General features: G+C 40.5%; 1 protein-coding gene across 10 annotated transcripts in view; it reads right to left on the bottom strand.

Moving 5' to 3' along the window:
• Nucleotides 1–4,485: 4,485 nt before the first annotated feature.
• C2CD6 (C2 calcium dependent domain containing 6) overlaps nucleotides 4,486–15,581 on the bottom strand; it is a 200,151-nt gene continuing 189,055 nt past the window's right edge. For 6 of the 10 annotated variants that reach the window (XM_051849266.2, XM_008258970.4, XM_051849267.2 and 3 more), the window contains 3 exons: nucleotides 12,062–12,136; nucleotides 7,581–11,072; nucleotides 4,486–4,968 (listed from right to left, as the gene is read on the bottom strand). In XM_051849266.2, the coding sequence (XP_051705226.2) occupies nucleotides 4,627–4,968; nucleotides 7,581–11,072; nucleotides 12,062–12,136 (3,909 nt within the window). In that variant the 3' untranslated portion in view covers nucleotides 4,486–4,626. Of the gene's footprint in view, nucleotides 4,969–7,580; nucleotides 11,073–12,061; nucleotides 12,137–15,581 lie in introns of those variants that run through there. The other 4 variants (XM_051849268.2, XM_051849276.2, XM_051849275.2 and 1 more) reach the window with 4 other exon arrangements.

Here is a 15,581-nt window from a genome sequence, read left to right as displayed (position 1 = left end):
CAAGTTAATGGGCAATTGAAGGCACAGTCCTTTTCATGTTCATGGGCTGGACCTCCTCAAGAATGAAGGTTTGGGTTACTCTGCCAGGGCAGCCACGAAGACCTGCCAGGGTGAAAGGCGAAGGTGAATTTGGAATGGATAGTGACGGAGAAGGGGAGGGGACCGGTTGAGGCCCTCGGAGCAGCTGCAGTGGTCAAGCCTGGAACGAAGCTCCGCCTTGCAGCACGATTTCCCCTCCGCAAGACGAGCCCACCTCGGAAGCCATGAAACAGGGCCTCTCACATCTCTGGCTGGGGCTTTATTAAGTCCAATGTGTGCACAAACATTTCCTGTAAGCAGCTGGTCCTAAGGTCTGGGGGAGACCCAGGAGGGCTGCTGGTGCGGTTAGAGTCCAAAGGGCATCAGGCCCAAGATCTAAGAGTTGATTTGTTAATTTGTGTCCAAAGGCAGGGAAAAGTTCAAACCGAGTCAGGAGGGGAAATTCTGACTTGAGGGCGGGTGAGCCTTTTTGTTCTGGTCAAGTCTTCGACTGAGTGGATGGACTCTCCCCACACTAGGAGGCAATCTGCTTTACTCCGTCCACCCCTTGAAAGTTTTGCAGAAGCTCCTTCACACAGAAACACCCAGAACAGTGGTCAACCGAATAGCTGAGTGCCCTGAAGCCCAGCAGAGTGGATGCATAAAATCACCCGTGCCAGTGGGCACTGTGACGGACTGCGAGCCTGAGCCTGTGAGCGCTGCCTTAGACTTTGTGCCATAGCGCCTCCCCTGCTGTATTAGCTTTGCACGGCTGGTGTAACACTGCCACAAACTTCAGTGGCTGAACGCAACACCAAATTGTCGGTTCATGGTTCTGTAGTCCGGAAGTCTGAAATGGGTCTCACAAGGGTAAGATCAAGGTGCTGGCAGGGCTGCGTTCCTCTGGGGGCTCTGAGGACAATCCATGGCCCTGCCCTTCCCAGGATTCCAAGGCTATGCACCTCCTCAGCCCATGGTGCTCCAGTCCAGCACTGTTGGGCTGTGTCCTCATATTGCCATCTCCCTGGTTCTATCTTCCTGTTCCCTCTTTACTTTTTATGAGCCCTTTTTGATCCTATTGGGCATAGCCAAATACTCCAGGATACCCTCCTTGTCTGCAGTCATTTAACAGCCTTAATTCCCCTTAGCTATGTAACTGAGCATACCAGCAGGTTCTGGGAATTAGGATGTAGGCATCTTTGGGGGGCATTGTTCTGCCTACCATCCCTGCCTCTGTCCTCCCTAGCCCTGGCAGAAGGGATGGCAAGTCAAGCTTGTTCCTGGGAGACAGCAGCTCTCGGGACGAATGGCTTTCACTGGCATTCTCCCCATGGACCCTGATGAAATGAGAGTGACAATAGTTCCTAATCCACCTTCCTTCCCACAGTGCTCAGACCCACAGCATGGTTGGCAGCTCTCCCAGCCTCTCCAAATCTCTCCCCATTTGTTCTCTTAGGCTTGCCCTTTGCCCCCATCAAAAAAACAAAAATCTTTTGCAGGTGGTATTAGCCTCCTAATGTGACAAATTACAGCGAACAATGGCTTAAACCAATGCAAGCGTATCCTTACAGTTCTGGATTTTAAATGGGTGGCAGGGCTACGTTCCTTCTGGAGGCCGGACTGTAGGAGACAATTGCTTTTTTTTTTTTTTTTTTTTGGACAGGCAGAGTGGACAGTGAGAGAGAGAGAGAGACAGAGAGAAAGGTCTTCCTTTGCCATTGGTTCACCCTCCAATGGTCGCTGTGGCCAGCACGCTGCGGCCAGCGCACCATGCTGATCTGATGGCAGGAGCCAGGTTTTGCATGTCAAGAGGCGCCCTTCGTTCCTTCCCCTCATGGCACAGCATTAGTCCAACTTCTGCTTCTATGCTCACGTCTCCTTCTCCGACCCTGACCCTTGTGATTATATTATGCCCACTGAGATAAGCCCCCATTCCAAGACTCTTAATTTCATCATGGTCACAAAATCCCTTTTACCTTATAAGATGACAACTGCAGGTTCCTGGGATTGGGATGTGGACATGCTTGGGGCCATTCTGACTACCACATGTTTCTAACTTCATCTTGCTGTATGCTTTCAGAAAGCTCAAACTAGCCCAATCATTTTAACTAAAATACCCTCCTATAAGCTTCCCTAGCACTTTTCCCCAAAAGCACGCATGCAATTCTAATTACTTCTATGTTTGTGTACCCAATAGACCCTTGACTACTTGCCTTATTCACTAGTATATTTCCATTGGTTAACAAAAGTGCTGGCCGTGATGTAAATGTTTAATAGGTATTTAAGGAATTGTTGAATAAACTATATGAGTTGAAAAAACAACTTGAAAATTTAAGAGAATTCTTTGTGTGTCACAATATTGCTATTAAAATTTTAATGAAACAAAGGGATGTGGGATTTCCTCCCACTAAATATTTCCTCCTTTACTGCCAGCCAGATCAATGGTTTTTCTCCTAAGTGCGTCAGTTCATTGTCTAATAGCTATCAAATCCATTTCTCCAGCTTCCCTGTTCAGCTTCTGCAGGAGTTACATTTCCCTTGCACCCTCATTCTTGCGTTTCCTGGGAGGTGACAGCAGAGGATCAGAGAGCAGGAGAAAGAGGAAACGTGATGTCTCTCACCCTGTGACCCACTCCCTGGTGTCTTATGTTATCCCTGGCAGTATCCCTAGCTGTATCTTCCTTATCGTCTGGCTTCAAGGCTCTAGTTATACCCTTCCTGCTGCTGCCCCTTCCACCCATTGGGTTACCTGTAATAAATCCACTGTAAATGAATGACTACACCGAATCTACCAGACATCACACCTTAGCAACACTGTACATTGTAGAGTATCCATGGTTCACCCTTGTGATTGCATGGCTGGCTGGAAGTAATGCCTACTGCTGCTGCCCGACTGTCACAGAGAAGATCTTACAGTGTATCTACTGTTAACCACAGGAAAGACCACAATTCAAAATTTGAATTAGTTTCTACTAAAAAGATTGTGCTTCAACACCATCATAAAATCAAAAACTCTTAAGTCCATCCATCGTAATTTTGGGATCGTCATCTACGATGAGCGCTTTGAGGATCACTGGAAAGTCTTGGTTCTTGTAAAAATTACTACTACCTCAAACTGTAACACTGAACAAATGACCAAGAATTGTTTCCTACTGGCCAAGTCCTTCCTGGTTTTTCTGAATTACGGTAGAAAATTTGAAACTGACAAAATTCTGTATATTGAAGTTTTTGCTTGTCAAGAGTAGACCAAAATTTAACAGGATCCAAATACTGTAAATACTGTACAGAAATGAAACCTATTCTTGGAAGTCTCTGAGTTGAATCCTATGTTGATGCAGTTAGATGCATTCTATTTTACGCAGTTTCCTGAGTTTGGTGACTGTTCGCAGTTTTTCAAGTGAGTTAGAAAGTTATTCCAGGGGCCGGTGCTGTGGCACAGTGGGTTAACACCCTGGCCTGAAGCGCCGGCATCCCATATGGGTGCCGATTCTAACCCCTGCTGTTCCACTTCTGATCCAGCTCTCCAAGGCCTGGGAAAGCGGTAGAAGATGGCCGCCCAAGTCCTTGGGCCCCTGCACCTGCATGGGAGACTGGGAAGAAGCTCCTGGCTCCTGGCTTCGGATCAGTGCAGTTTCGGCTGTTGCAGCCAACTGGGGAGTGAACCATCGGATGGAAGACCTCGCTCTCTCTCTGCCTCTCCTTCTCTCTCTGTGTAACTCTTTCAAGTAAATAACAAATCTTTTTTTTTTTAAAGAGTTATTCCAGGGGAGGAGATGGTTCAGGATTTAATCTATTACTACTTTTAATTTTAAGTATAAAAACAGGCAATGTCAAGTGATGTTAAAATTAATAATAAACAGGCCGGCGCCGCGGCTCACTAGGCTAATCTTCCACCTGCAGCGCCGGTACCCCAGGTTCTAGTCCCGGTTGGGGCACCGGATTCTGTCCCGGTTGCTCCTCTTCCAGTCCAGCTCTCTGCTGTGGCCCAGGTCCTTGGGCCCTGCACCCGCATGGGAGACCAGGAGAAGCACCTGGCTCCTGGCTTCAGATTGGCAGAGCACACCGGCTGTGGCGGCCATTTGGGGGTTGAACCAATGGAAGGAAGACCTCTCTCTTCTCTCTCTCTCTCTCTCACACTGCCTGTCCAAAACAAAACAAAACAAAACAAACAAACAAACAAAAAAAAAAACAAAAACAATTAATAATAAACGTTCTTTAGGCCCAGAGAATTGCAGACTGTTAAATCTAGAAAGATAACAAGCTGAAGAGTAAAAATTTATTCATAACAAAAATCTAAACACAGGTAACTGCAAACTGGGTGGAGGGAGCTAGTTTCCAGCAAAGGGTGGAAAGTCAGAGAAACAGGAACAGTGAGAGAGGGACGGAGCTAGGAAACAAAATGCAACCAAACTGCATATTTCTGGGTTTGTTTCTGAAGGTTATAAACAAAAACACGTTTACATAAAATGTGTTCATTTTTCATTTTAATCAAAACAAAATGGTTCTAACAAGATGAAATTGGGTTGCTGACTTCTATCACATTTAAAGACAGAGCTCCAAACCATTTTGCCGATGGAGAAATGATATTCTGATATTTGGTCTCACGTGTCATTTTGAACTGTTTAGCATTTGGATAATATCACAAATAAGCGAACATTTTTCAATATCCTCCTTTAATTTTTTGGGGGGATGCATTTTACGTATTTCATAATCTATGGTTGTATCATTTATATGAACTAAGCCTGCGGAAACCATTCGAGGACCTCCGAATCTTGCAGTGTGGTTTTCTCGCCGTTTGTAGTGCTCCGGAGCGGTGTATGGTCTTGCGGAGTGTTTTGCCTGATTATGGCTATCATCTGGGCTCTTTCCTAAAAGCCTTGCTCTTGATTTTGTTTTTGTAAGATGCTTTAAAGAGGTCACAGGTAAATCCTCAAATTTATCTGAACAATCCTAAATGTTAAAATAAAAGATCAGCTTGGTAAGTTAGGTTTCTTAAAAAGTACAAAAAGTACACTTTACATTTATGAGGGCTAAAATTTCTAAGACAAAGAATGAAGGCACTGACAGTTTCTCCAGACTCAGACCCTACCTTCAATGCTTCTCATTAGAGCCTTCCTTAAAAACTACGCTTGGGGCAGGCATCTGGCACATGGTCAAGATGCCCCTTGGAACACCCACACCCAAAATGGAGTGCCCAGGTTCCAGTTCTGGCTCTGCTCCCAGTCCCAGCTTCCTGCGAATGTGCAACCTGAAGGCATCAGATGATGACTCAAGTACCTGGGTCCCTGCCACCCATGTGGGAGACCCAGATGGAGTTCTCTGTTGTCAGCTTTCCCAAAGAAAAGTCTGGGGGCACTTGGTTCACCAGGGAGAAATAAAGATAACTCTACCTCCCTTGCCTGTTCTCAGGATAAGGACATGATATCCTATATGATTTGGTACCATTTAACTTAAATACAATTTCTTACTTCATTTGAAAAAGTGACATTAATGAAAGATTCCATTTGTCTAAAGGAACTTCAGAAAGTTTTTCCTCTCCAAAAGCAATGAACCCATATTTTTTCCTTTTCCCAATATATATGTACACACATAATCATTTGCTCAGTGCCAAGTTACTGAATTTAGATATTAAAAAACTCAAAATTGAGAGGATAACCTATGCTAATATTTGCCCTGCTACTATATAATGTAATATTTAACTATGTATTATATATCACATTTAACTATATAATATTTATCTTGCTACTATAAAACTAAAAACTTGCATTGTGGAAAACAAATCCCAAGCAACTATTCTTACATTAGGTTTATTCTCACTTTCATGGTAGAATTACACAATTAAATTATCAATTTAGTATCAGTCTTAGAACTTACATGAGTTTTCCCAATGGTGGGTGGTGCCTGTCATATACACTAACTGGGCAATGGTCCAGAAAATTGAGATAAGTCCCTTCCACTCGAGTTTAACTTTGCTTCAGGATAGTTTGTATAGGGGCTGGCATCTGCAGTATAGGTTAAGACGCTGCAACACTGGTATCTCATATAGGTGCCTGTTTGCGTCCTGGCTTCTCCACTTCCAATCCAGCTGCCCAATGGCCTGGCAAAGGCAGCAGAAGATGGCCCAAATATTTGGGCCCCTGCACCCATGTGGGAGACCCAGAAGAAGCTCCTGGCTTCAACCTGGCCCAGTCCTGGCCATTGTGGCCATTTGGGAAGTGAACCAATGAAGGTAAGATCTCTCTCTCTCTCTGTCTTTCTCTCTCTCAAATAAATAAATAAATAAATTTTTAAAGAAAAAATAGTTGGTAAAGTCTAGTAGATTTATCTTTCCAATTATTTTGTTAATATTAAAATAGGTTTGATTTCCCAAGTTTCCCAGCACGTGAAATAGCCACGGGGTGGTGGTGAAAGAAAAAGATTTGAGGCTAGACTAAAACTGTGTAATTCATAATTCAATAGGCTGTAAATTTTTCACATCAGTAATCCTTAGTAGGATGACAGGCACACATTGAGAGTTTCATATTTGTTTACTAAAACACAGATGATTAAGCTATCTGAAAAAAATTAAACAAGTGTACTTATACCCTGTGAAAAGAAAAGTCTCGGCTTCCCCATGAGATGGCCACTTCTAGAGGCTGTGCAGGCTGTGGCTTGCAACTGCCCCTGGCTGGTATTAATCAGGGCGACCATGCAGCTCATTTTCCATAGGCAGGGCCAGGCGCCCTGCTGTAGGCTGTGCCAACCTGGAGGATACGCCCAGCAGAAAGCATCCCTTTTTCTATTCCCATGCAGAGAGGGTGCCCTTTATCTATTTCACACACCAGCACTAAGGGTGTAAACAGTCTCCCTGACTTTGTGGTTGCACTTTGAGTCTGGCAAATTGATACTTAAATTTCGGAAAAATTTGAAACTTGGAGATTTCAATGGCTGGGGACCATTAAGGTTACAACGTGTAGACATATGAGAATACTTCAATAGTTGGTGGAAAATGGAATTAAAAGAGAAGTCAGGGCAGATGTTTGGTCTAACAGTTCAGGTGCCTGTATCCTATTGGAGTGACTGTGTTTGAGTCCTAACCACTCCTGAATCCAGCTAGACCCTGGGAGGCAGCAAGTGAGGCTCAAGTACTTGGGTTCCTGTCACCCATGTGGGAGACATGGATTGAGTTCTCAGCTCCCAGCTTTGGTCCAGTCCCAGCCATTGTGGGCATCTGGGGGAGTGTAAGATGTATGTGTGGATTCTCTCTCTCTCTCTCTCTCTCTATATATATATATATATACATATACATAGATATGTATATATATATATTTTAAAAACAGATAAGTTTATTTTGGTGCAAAAATATTTTGAAATCCATACAGATGAGGAGCACTTGGAAAGGTCATGGAAATGCATATTACAAAAAAAAAGCTTTATGCTGAAATTTCAAAAAATGTTTGCAGTACAATAAACTTAGCTTTTAACTCTATTTTTCACAAAATATTTGAAGTATCCTTGTATACCCTAAAGTAAGTTATAGAACTTTGGCAAATGCAGTAGAAGACTTAGAAAAGCGTTATTACATGTATAGTTCTTCTTGCAGTCCAGTGAAGTAATGTTCTTGGAACGGACTTCCGCAGATGGCTCCTTGTGGCGGGCAGTGCGCTTGGCAGCATCCTAACTATCTTGTTAAATGACTTCTTTGGTTTGGCGGCATAGTCCCTTTCTTTTCGGACCTTGAGTTTCAGATTTTCTCTCTTCAGGACTTCAGGGAAGAAGGACGACCTTGAGTCTTTCCTGTCTTCTATAATCTTAAAGGATTGTGATTCAGGAATCCTGGCATATTTTTCCTCACAGATTTCATTTGGGTTTAAAAAAAGACTTTGTATTTCTTGACTATACTGCGCAAATGTCACTACATGTCTCTTGTTGTTGTTGTTATTTCCTTTTAATCTCTGACAGTACTGTTCTTCTTGTTTTGGTTTTCCCCCAGTCTCTGAATTGAAATAACCTAACGTGTTTGTTTGCCAAGAAGGGAAAGGCAGTCTGTCTAAGTGTTTCTCATCTTCTCTTGGTATTTTGGAATTAGGAATTCTCGGGTACGGCGACAATACTGCTTTAGGTCTCTCCTGAACAGTCAGTTTATAAATGTTAATATGCTCTTTTTTCCCAAGCGGCTTCATTTTCAGTGTCATGTCAAAGCAAGCTTTTGACTGAGTCACTTTGGATTTACCACCCCAACCATATGGGTCTTGGTGCTCTGTTGTACAGAGAGAATTTTCTGCCGGAGGAAACTGCACGGAACCATGCTCTTTTCTGGGTTTCTTGAGCAACATATCTGTAAGTCTTTCTGGTGACTTGTTTAGTGCAATTGCCTGGATGTTTTTGTTGGAAGAGGGCTGTATTTTTACTAAACTTAGTGTTGCAGCCTCCTCTCTCGGGTAGTAACTTTTATCTTCCTTGATGGTTGCTGGATTTTCCTTTAAATTGTGTAAGAAAAAATAATCGTTGTCTTCCCTTCTGATCAACTCTGTTTCTACACATTGATCCTTAGGAGTCTTTTGCAGAGTGTTTTTTGGAACAGTTTTTGAATATTTGTTTTCCTTTTCTGCATGCTCCGCCATCGAGTGGTTGTCGTCTCTAACAGGTAAAGCTGACTTTATGCATTTTAATGGTGTGGAACTAGAATTCAGCAAACGTAAATGATGGTTGATCCCCTCTAACTGCCTTTCTGTCACCAGTCCTGCTTTTGAAAGTTTTTCTATAAAAAGGCTCTGAAAGTGTTTGCTTAAATCCGCTTTCAGACTTAATAATTCATTTTCTGATAAAGCGAGAAGGTAGTTTTGTAGAGATTTATTTAAAGGATATTTCATGTTTATTTCAAGCCTTCTACCGAAACTCCCACTTGCAATCTCTTGTCCTAACTCAGGATAGGATAGGGGAGCACTTTTAGTTCTTAGAGAAGCTATGTTGTTGTGTATGGCTTCAGATGCTGTCTCATTAAATAAGCTGCTCTCTGAAAGATTTTTTAGGAAGTAGTTTTGGAGAATTTCATTTAGAAAGGATCTTAGCTTTATTTCTAAATGCTTATCTATGAAGTGATGATTAAAATTATTTACAAAAGACATGATTTGTCTTACAGTTTCTGAGTATTTCTCCTGGAAGACGTTTTGTGCTTTTAGGCCTGCTTTCTCATTCATCAAATACAAATTTTGGTAGATTTTTGGTAGGTCCTCCTTGGCAATATGTCCTGCTTCTGACAGTCTCTCTACAAGGTAATGCTGGATCTGCTTACTTAATTCAGACTTCAAATTTTTCACTTCCAACTCTGAGAGTTCTTCTAGGAACACACGCAGCCTTGCATTCAAAATAGGTTTTCTGTGTAACATGTCTGCCTTATTCAAATTCCCTGGGGTTTCTTCAAGATGTTCTGTAAAGCTTGGAAAATCATTTTTGATTAGTCTTTCTAATTCTTTTTCTGGCTGTCTTCTCATTTCAGACTGATTGTGTGTGAAAAAGGCTTTAAGGATGCTTCTCAGGAAGGATTTCAGCATCACGGCGTCGGAGTCGTCCAGCTTGCTCGTTATAGAGTTACTGAAGTTTTCTAAAATCGAACTGAGATCATTTTCTTCTCTGTCAAGCCGGTGACCATTACTTGGCAAAACTGGTTTCTTATCTGGTCTTAAATGATATGCTGAATGCTGTGGGGGCATCTTTGGATCTTCCTCTATCAATCCAACTCTACTGGCAAAAGCAGTTTCATTGGGAATGGTGGGTGTGTTCCGCCTTGAAAGAGGTTCTGCTGTTCTTTTGATTTCTGTAAAACCCCCTGTGGAATACCCTGGCCCTTCTCGAGAGGCTGCCGCTGTATCCAGCAAGGAACTCCTCTGGTATTCTTTATCTAATTCTATCACTTTGATTAGCCCAGATTCTAAAAGAGTCCCTATAGGAAATGCTTGTATTATCTGACTGACCACGGATTTGGACTGCGGCAACTCTATTTCATCATTTTCTTCCCCGTAGTGAACCAGAACATGCGAAGATAAGCTTCTGCCCCACCGGGTGGGTAGCTGGTCCTGCAAGTTCATGTCTGTCTCACTTGATTCTGTCACTCCCATCTCCAAACGTGACATTGGGGCCGTGAATATTTGCTTTATCACACAGTCAGGCACAGAGCCATGGAAACTTGATTTGCAGCTTGATACTTCACTTATTAAATGTTTCTTTTTGAAACTACTTTTTTTTTTCATCGGAAAATCTTTTTCATCAGCCTCCAAGTATTTTTTGGAGACAGATTCTGCTACCGCTGGAGATTTTCCTGGTCCATCTTCTGAAAGAAAATCCGTAGAAACATTTTTAATTACCTGACTTAAAAGAGACTTTGAATTGAAAATGTCTTTTTCTGAAAGCCAGCTGTGTAAATCTTGAATTTTTTCAAATACTGGGTCTTCCATACTACTTGCTGGTTCATTGTGAAAGCTTAGATGTGAAGAACTACTTTTCTTTATTGCTTCTGGGTTTATAGGAACTTGTGGCTTAGAAAATAGTTTGTCTGAAAGCTCTTGGAGATTTTTACTTAAAACTGACTTGAGTACCATTGATTGTCTTAATTTTTCTATATGGGAAGTGGGACTTAATGACTCTGAGACGTGACCCTTATTTACATTTTCAGTCACTGATGATTCTCTTTTGAAGGTTGGCAAAAACACATTTGGAAGTGTTTCCCTTGGCTTATTTTTATTGTCTAAAGTCTTCACTCTGATGATACCAGGATCATGGGCTAATTTATCCTTAGTGTCTAAAGTCTTTACTGAGTTGACAGTAGGATCAGGAGCTACCTTACCCTTAGGGTTTAAAGTCTTCATTGTGACGCTAGGGTCATGGGCCCAGGGTGTCACAGTAGGTTCTGCAAATTGTGAACATGTTGGAAAAGGAGGGTCTTGGTCTTCAAGTTCTATCTCTTCTGTATACAAATAGCTTCTACTTTTGCATATATATTTATCTTTCTTTATTCTGTCTGACATTTTGTTGTTTATATTCCTTAGAAAAGGATCAAAACTGCCCAGGTGGAATTTCTGAAATTGAAAAAAATAATATCTGTAGCATTTATTTTCAATTTATAATAAATTCTAGTTAATTTTTTGATCAATCTGTCACTTCATCTATTCATTTTCCTATCTACTACAAAGGGAGAACACCAACTTCAATTCATTTTAAAATATTTAAAATTGGGATTAAAAATAAAACGTGAATGCCAGTGTTTGAAATCCCTCATTCTGATATTATTTTTTTCCCAAGTGCTTTTTGCTGCCTGGAATATTTTTAAACCAATTAATAAATTATTTTAACAACTCTATTCCCAGTGTTAGTTATATTTGTTAGTATATTTGTATGCTTGTATACACACATACATACCATTTGAAATATCACAAATATTTAAAGACTGACTTAGAGATATATATCTTTAGCTTTTAATCTGGGAGTTTCAACAATGATTAGGCTCTCTACCCCAGTGGTTAACATGTTACAACAGGGTATTGCTTTTTGATGACTCAGAATAACATGAAAACACTCTGGTTACAGTGAAACCTTAGTATAAAGTACAGAGGTAGTTTTGTAGTTCTGGGACTGGGTTATACTATCACTGAGACAACCTTCAAAATTGAAATCCTCTATCCAAACCCTTTGTTCATACTACTTCTACATTAGCAATTGAAGGAAGTAAAATCTGAAATAGTCAAATTTTTAAAAATTTATTTCAACTTAATAGTTCAAAGTACTTTTTAGCAATTATAATTGGTTTCTAAATTGCAGTTAATAGTCACATGACAGATTATGAATCCTCTGGGATTTTTTTTTTTTTTTGAGAAATACAGATTCCAGGCTTCCATTCTCAACTGAAATCCACTGGTTGGAGGTAGGAACTGAGAATAAGTATTGTTTAAAGCTAGCCAGGCATTTCTAATAACTAACTTGGTTTTGGAATCACTGAATCTTATAAAGTATTGGAGAAACCTAGTAATTAAGTATAATTAATATTGAGATAGAATTACTCAGGACTCACCTGATAATCTGGTGTGAATTCTCTATATAGTGGCTTTAAAAATGGTGAATTGTTTTCTTCTGGTGAAAAAGCCACCTTATAAAAAGAGAAATTTTAATTTTAGACTATATATATTTCCCAAAATCATTTTATTCTTTCAACTACTATTAGAGATATATAAAAACTTAGAACCTAAGTGTTTCTGTCATAACTAATACCCTTTACTCTGCCAATTATTAAAGAAAAATGTATATATACATATGTATCGTATTAGCTTCCCTGATACTGTAAAATTCACTCTATTGACTTGTAAATCAAAATAATGCTACAGTAACATCAAGCAGAAACAAAAGTAGAAATCAAATAGAATTGTCAGAACAAATGTAATCTGATTTTTAAAGCTTATGAAATACTTTTAGATAATAATTAGTAGTTGATATTAAATTGAGATAGTGTTTTCAATGATTCTCAAACTATCATCATCAAACAAATACTTAAAAGTGCCTAAAGAATACTTGCAAAATCAAAGTGCATAGAACAAGTATAGAATCACAGAGGCATGTTGAGAGGGCGGTTATTACTGATGCAACCTCCATCGTCGTTATTGGTCAATTTCACTTTTCTATGTCTTTGTGTCTTTGTTTTGATAAATTGTATATGTCCAGAAATCTATCTGCTTCTTCTAGATTTTCCAATTTGTTGGCATATAGTTGACTGTAGTAACTTTGTGATTCTTTTTCTTTCTGTTATATCCATTGTAACACCTTTGTCATCACTGATTTCATTGATTTGGTCCCCCTCTCTTTTTGTTTTGGTTAGTTGGGCCAATCATTTATCAATTTTTTTCCCAAAAAATCAGCTATTCAGTTCACTTATCTTTTTCATTTTTTAATTTCAATTTTGTTTATATCTTTTCTAATTTTTATTTTTCTTCCCTCGTATTAATTTTGGGTTTGGTTTGTCTTGTTTTTCTAGGTCCTTTTTTTTTATTTAATGAGCATAAATTTCCAAAGTACAGCTTATGGATTACAATAGCTTTCTTCCCCCCATAACTTCCCTCCCACCCACAACGCTCCCCTCTCCCACTCCCTCTCCCCTTCCCTTCACATCAAGATTAATTTTCAATTATCTTTATATACAGAAGATCAATTTAGCGTATATTAAGTAAAGATTTCCACATTTTGCTCCCACACAGAAACACAAAGTGTAAAATACTATTTGAGTACTAGTTATAGCATTAATTAAACACCTAAGAGTAATTGTGTATTAATTACAGAGTTCAACCAATAGTTTTAAGTAGAATATAAAATGCAACTTTTGTATTGTTGTGGCTTCCCCCCCAAACAACCCTCCCTCCCGTGGCCCTCCCCTCTCCCACTCCCTCTCCCATCCCGCCCTTCATCACGTTTCATTTTCAATTACCTTCATATACTGAAGATCAACTTAGTATATACTAAGCAGGGATTTCAACAGGCTGCACTCACACAACCGAACCAGGTATAAGGTATTGTTCGACTAGTAGTGTTGTTTTTGAGTTTCATAGTTAAACATATTAAGGACAGAGATCCTACGTGGGGAGCATGAACCCAGTGACTCCCGTTGTTGATTTAACAATTGGCACTCTTATTTATGATGTCAGCAATCACCCGAGACTCTTGCTATGAGCTGTCTAGGCTATGGAAACCCCTTGATTTCACCGACTCTGAACTTGTTTAGTCAAGGCCGTATCACAGTGGAGGTTCCTTCCTCCCTTCAGAGAAAGGTGCCTCTCTCCTTGATGGCCTGTTCCTTCTGCTGGGGTCTTGTTCACCAGGATCTTTCATTTAGATTGTTTTTTTGCCACCATGTCATGGCTTTCCATGCCTGTGAGACTCTCATGGACCTTTTAGTCAGATCCGAATGTCCCAAGGGTTGATTCTGAGGCAGGAGTGCTGTTTTGGGCATTTGCCATTCTATGAGTCTGCTGTGTGTCCTGCTTCCCCCGCAGGATCATTCTCTCCCTTTTGATTCTATCCTTATTATTTGCTTACACTGGTCTTATTTGTGTAATCTCTTCGACACTTACCCTATCTTTTGATCGGTTGTGTATTTATATTTGTCACTTTACCAAGTGTGCTGGCATTGGTACCTGCCTCCTTGGTAAGGTTGAGTTGAAATCCCCTGGCACATTTCTAGTTCCACCATTGGAGGTAGGTCTGAGTGAGTATGTGCTGTCCTATATATCTCCTCCCTCTCTTATTTCCACTCCTATGTTTCACAGAGATCAATTTTCTATTAATTTTTAAACGCTTAAGAATGGTTGTGCATTGATTGCAGAGTTCAACCAGTGGTCTTGTGTAGAGCAAACCGAGCAACAACAACAACAACAACAAAAATACTAAAGGAACAAAATAGTAAGTTGTTCCTCAACAGTCTAGACAAGGGCTGCTCATGTCATTGTCTCTCATAGTGTCCATTTCACTTCAATGGGTATCATTTTAGGTGCTCGTTTAGTTGCCATCGATCAGGGAGAACATATGATATTTGTCCCTTTTGGACTGGCTTATTTCACTCAGCATGATGTTTTCCAGCTTCCTCCATTTTGTTGTGAATGCCCGGATTTCGTTGTTTTTTACTGCTGTATAGTGTTCCATAGAGTACATATCCCATAGTTTCTTTATCCAGTCATCCGTTGATGGACATTTAGGTTGATTCCATGTCTTAGCTATTGTGAATTGAGCTGCAACAAATATTGAGGTGCAAATGGCTTTTTTCACCCATTTAATTCCATTTGGGTATATTCCAAGGAGTGGGATGGCTGGGTCCTGTGGTAGTGCTATATTCAGGTTTCTGAGGATTCTCCAGACTGTCTTCCATAGTGGCTTTACCAGTTTGCATTCCCACCAACAGTGGATTAGTGTCCCTTTTTCTCCACATCCTCGCCAGCATCTGTTGTTGGTTGATTTCTGTATGTAAGCCAATCTAACCGGAGTGAGGTGGAATCTCATTGTGGTTTTGATCTGCATTTCCCTGATAGCTAGGGATCTTGAGCATTTTTTCATGTGTCTGTTGGCCATTTGGATTTCCTCTTTTGAAAAATGTCTGTTGAGGTCCTTGGCCCATTTTTTAATTGGGTTGTTTGTTTTGATTCTGTGGTGTTTTTTGATCATTGTGTAGATTCTAGTTGTTAATCCTTTATCTGTTGTGTGGTTTGCGAATAACGTCTCCCATTCTGTTGGTTGCCTCTTCGCTTTCCTGACTGTTTCCTTTGCTGTTAAGAAACTCTTCAATTTGAGGTAATCCCATTTGTTTATTTTATCTTTGATTACCCATGCCTCTGGGGTATTCTCCAGGAATTCTTGGCCTATTCCTCTATCTTGAAGGGTTTCCCCTATGCTCTCAATTAGTTTCATGGTGTCGTGGCGCATCTCTAGTTCTTTGATCCATGTTGAGTGGATTTTTGTATAAGGTGTAAGGTAGGGGTCTTGCTTCATACTGCGACATGTGGACATCCTGTGTTCCCAGCACCATTTGTTGAAGAGGCTGTCCTTGTTCCAGGGGT

The sequence above is a fragment of the Oryctolagus cuniculus genome, chromosome 3, assembly GCF_964237555.1.
Source record: "Oryctolagus cuniculus chromosome 3, mOryCun1.1, whole genome shotgun sequence".
NCBI lineage: Eukaryota > Metazoa > Chordata > Mammalia > Lagomorpha > Leporidae > Oryctolagus > Oryctolagus cuniculus.
Note: the sequence above shows the minus strand (reverse complement) of the source record. Positions and strands in the feature narration are given on the sequence as shown.